General features: G+C 38.0%; 1 protein-coding gene across 1 annotated transcript; it reads left to right on the top strand.

Moving 5' to 3' along the window:
- Positions 1-50: 50 nt before the first annotated feature.
- SET (SET nuclear proto-oncogene) lies at positions 51-3,163 on the top strand. The gene is made up of 4 exons (XM_011931449.1): positions 51-77; positions 380-550; positions 648-794; positions 1,396-3,163. Exons 1-4 carry the CDS (start codon positions 51-53, stop codon positions 1,417-1,419), a joined length of 369 nt encoding a protein of 122 aa, XP_011786839.1. The 3' UTR covers positions 1,420-3,163.
- The last annotated feature ends 579 nt before the right edge of the window (positions 3,164-3,742 follow it).

Here is a 3,742-nt window from a genome sequence, read left to right as displayed (position 1 = left end):
AAAAAAAAAAAAAAGAGAACTGGACTACATTTTTTGTTGTTGTTTCTGCAATGGTGACTGAGCTCTTCAAGTGGCTTGCCATTTCTCAAAATCATTTACATCCGTATTTAGGTAGTAAGACATAATTTAGATATTTGTACTGTGTTGTGCTAGTGGCTGTTACAGTGGGACAAATTTTATGGAAAGCCAAATTTAGTTGATACTATACCTGCTGTACATTTTTATAATTGCTCTTAGATAATAATAATAGTGTATATAGTATACTGCTTTTTTTTTTTTTTTTTTGCTTAGCTTTTGGGGAAAATCTTATTTTTTAAATTATAGGGAGTTTTGGTGTTATAGAGAGATTGTATCAAAAGCTCTTCCGGTATTCATTTAGGATTTGACGAAACGTTCAAGTCAAACGCAGAATAAAGCCAGCAGGAAGAGGCAGCATGAGGAACCAGAGAGCTTCTTTACCTGGTTTACTGACCATTCTGATGCAGGTGCTGATGAGTTAGGAGAGGTCATCAAAGATGATATTTGGCCAAACCCATTACAGTACTACTTGGTGAGTTGAAATACTCATTTATTCAAAGTTGGACTTGACTCAGTTGTTTAAAAATGAGTCCTTATGAGTCCTTATACTGTGTTGTTGTTTTTTTAAGGTTCCTGATATGGATGATGAAGAAGGAGAAGGAGAAGAAGATGATGATGATGATGAAGAGGAGGAAGGATTAGAAGATATTGATGAAGAAGGGGATGAGGATGAAGGTGAAGAAGATGAAGATGATGATGAAGGGGAGGAAGGAGAGGTAAAAGAAAATTTGGCTAACCCCGCAAAGATAACCTTTAAAGAATTCACCATGTTATTTTGGGGGTTGTATATATAGTGTGGTAGAACTGACCAGAACTGATTGTGGAAAAAATAAGCCATTTTGTTGTTCAAGAATTAAGGAAATGTTTGATAATCATGTGGTACTAGTGTTTAACTAGTTGGGTTTTCTTTGTTTTTTTTGTTTCTTTTTTTGGTTAGGCTTATGACCACCCAAGCTTGTTTTTCCCTAACCAGTACTTAAGCAGTATAGGCAGTGTAGCTGGTCAGATTCTGACATCTCTGAAATAACAAAGCTTCACATATTTTCGACAAATTGCACAATTCCTGAATAGTCAAATTAGGATAGGTTGGTTTTATTTCGGATTATTTGATCTGAAATGTGCCTGATTTGGTTAGAACTGAAAAGTTACTAATAAGCAACATCAACATGGGTGTTTCCTTTGAACGGATGCAGCTGACTTACAGGTTTAGAAACTGGAGTGCCCCCAGGGCATATGTTCTGTGGGGTCCATTGTGGTCCATATGAAAGCAAGTCTCAGCATTAATTGTGAAGATTAACTGCCCACTTTTTCTTTCAGGAGGATGAAGGAGAAGACGACTAATAGAACACTGATGGATTCCAACCTTCCTTTTTTTAAATTTTCTCCAGTCCCCGGGAGCAAGTTGCAGTCTTGCAGTCTTTTTTTTTTTTTTTTTTTCTTCCTCTTGTGCTCAGTCACCCTGTTCTTGAGGTCTCTTTTCTCTACTCCATGGTTCTCAACTTATTTGGGGGGAAATACCTTGAGCAGAATACAATGGGAAAAGAGTCTCTACCCCTTTCTGTTCGAAGTTCATTTTTATCCCTTCCTGTCTCAACAAAAACTGTATGGAATCAACACCACCGAGCTCTGTGGGAAAAAAGAAAACCCTGCTCCCTTCGCTCTGCTGGAAGCTGGAGGGTGCTAGGCCCCTGTGTAGTAGTGCATAGAATTCTAGCTTTTTTCCTCCTTTCTCTGTATATTGGGCTCAGAGAGTACACTGTGTCTCTATGTGAATATGGACAGTTAGCATTTACCAACATGTATCTGTCTACTTTCTCTTGTTTAAAAAAAGAAAAAAAAAACTTAAAAAAATGGGGTTATAGAAGGTCAGCAAAGGGTGGGTTTGAGATGTTTGGGTGGGTTAAGTGGGCATTTTGACAACATGGCTTCTCCTTTGGCATGTTTAATTGTGATATTTGACAGACATCCTTGCAGTTTAAGATGACACTTTTAAAAATAAATTCTCTCCTAATGATGACTTGAGCCCTGCCACTCAATGGGAGAATCAGCAGAACCTGTAGGATCTTATTTGGAATTGACATTCTCTATTGTAATTTTGTTCCTGTTTATTTTTAAATTTTCTTTTTGTTTCACTGGAAAGGAAAGGTGATGCTCAGTTTTAAACGTTAAAAGTGTACAAGTTGCTTTGTTACAATAAAACTAAATGTGTACACAAAGGATTTGATGCTTTTCTCTCAGCATAGGTATGCTTACTATGACCTTCCAGGTTTGACTTGTATAACATCACTGTCAAACTTTGTCACCCTAACTTCGTATTTTTTGATACGCACTTTGCAGGATGACCTCAGGGCTATGTGGATTGAGTAATGGGATTTGAATCAATGTATTAATATCTCCATAGCTGGGAAACGTGGGTTCAATTTACCATTGGTTTCTGAAAGTGTTCACATCATTTGGGATACCAGATTGCTCAATACTTTTCTGGGTATACTGTGCCCTTGATTTTTATCTCCAAGTGGCAGTTTTTAAAATTGGCCTTTTACCTGGATATAAAATAATAGTGCCTGCCACCACCATCCAACAGACCTGGTGCTCTAATGCAAAGTTATACATGGGACAGTTGCTGGCGTGTCTTCATTGGCTATATAAAATGCGGCCAAGAAGCTAGGCTCTCAGAGTAAGAAGTCTGTGATGGGGTTAGCAGTTAACTGTCCCTGCTCTCTGGTATAAAGCTCTCAAATGTGACTGTGAATCTGGGTGGGATAAGGGACTCGGCTCTGTCTGCTCAATGCCATTGTGCAGAGAAGCACCCTAATGCATAAGCTTTTTAATGCTGTAAAATATAGTTGCTGAAATTAAATGCCACTTTTTCAGAGGTGAATTAATGGACAGTCTGGTGACATTCAAAAGCTTTTTGATGTATAAAACTTGATAAATGGAACTATTCCATCAATAGGCAAAAGTGTAACAACCTATCTAGATGGATAGTATGTAATTTCTGCACAGGTCTCTGTTTAGTAAATACATCACTGTATACCGATCAGGAATCTTGCTCCAATAAAGGAACATAAAGATTTTTTTTGGACTGGGGTCATTCTCCTTGTTTTGTAGAGGGATATTACGTGCTATTGGATTTAGAAATTGTTGTATTTTTTTTGGTCTCCACATCATTAGTGACTGGGGAAGCGTGGGTTAGCGCTAACGGTATAACATTGGTTTAGGAAGCTTTGAGCTGGTCGGTGTACAAGTAAAGGATAAATTCAAATATCTTACTTGGATACAGTTTCTGAGAGGGCGAGTATAGCAGTTTCATTTTGAAGTCTCAAAAGGACTTCTTCACTGGGAAGAAAATCGAGTAAGGTGGGTCCTGTTATCGCAGCTTGAGCTACACATGGTCGGCTGCAGTTCAGATATTTTGAGACAGTATACATTTACACGTGTGAATGTATACAGTTACAGTATATAATAGTTGTCAAAATGGTCCTATACTGTTAACCTCTTAACTGCTTAATTTGGAAGTTAAGTTTTATAGGCATGTATAGGAAAAACGATGGGGTTTGGTACTCCTATGGTTTCAGGCAGCCACTGGGGCATCTTAGAATGTATCTCCTTTGGGTAAGTGGGGCTATTGTAGTCATTTGAATCAATATCCACAAGCCTGTGA

This window comes from Colobus angolensis, unplaced genomic scaffold, assembly GCF_000951035.1.
Source record: "Colobus angolensis palliatus isolate OR3802 unplaced genomic scaffold, Cang.pa_1.0 Scaffold9, whole genome shotgun sequence".
NCBI lineage: Eukaryota > Metazoa > Chordata > Mammalia > Primates > Cercopithecidae > Colobus > Colobus angolensis.
This window is presented reverse-complemented; position numbering and strand designations above follow the sequence as displayed.

What these genes read in the sequence shown, in the direction of transcription:
- SET (XM_011931449.1), top strand. Translation starts at nt 51, where the DNA reads ATGGTGACTGAGCTCTTCAAGTGGCTT. An exon ending in CTGAGCTCTTCAAGTGGCTT is followed by an intron (nt 78 to 379) that starts GCCATTTCTCAA and finishes GTATTCATTTAG; the next exon opens with GATTTGACGAAACGTTCAAG. An exon ending in ACCCATTACAGTACTACTTG is followed by an intron (nt 551 to 647) that starts GTGAGTTGAAAT and finishes TGTTTTTTTAAG; the next exon opens with GTTCCTGATATGGATGATGA.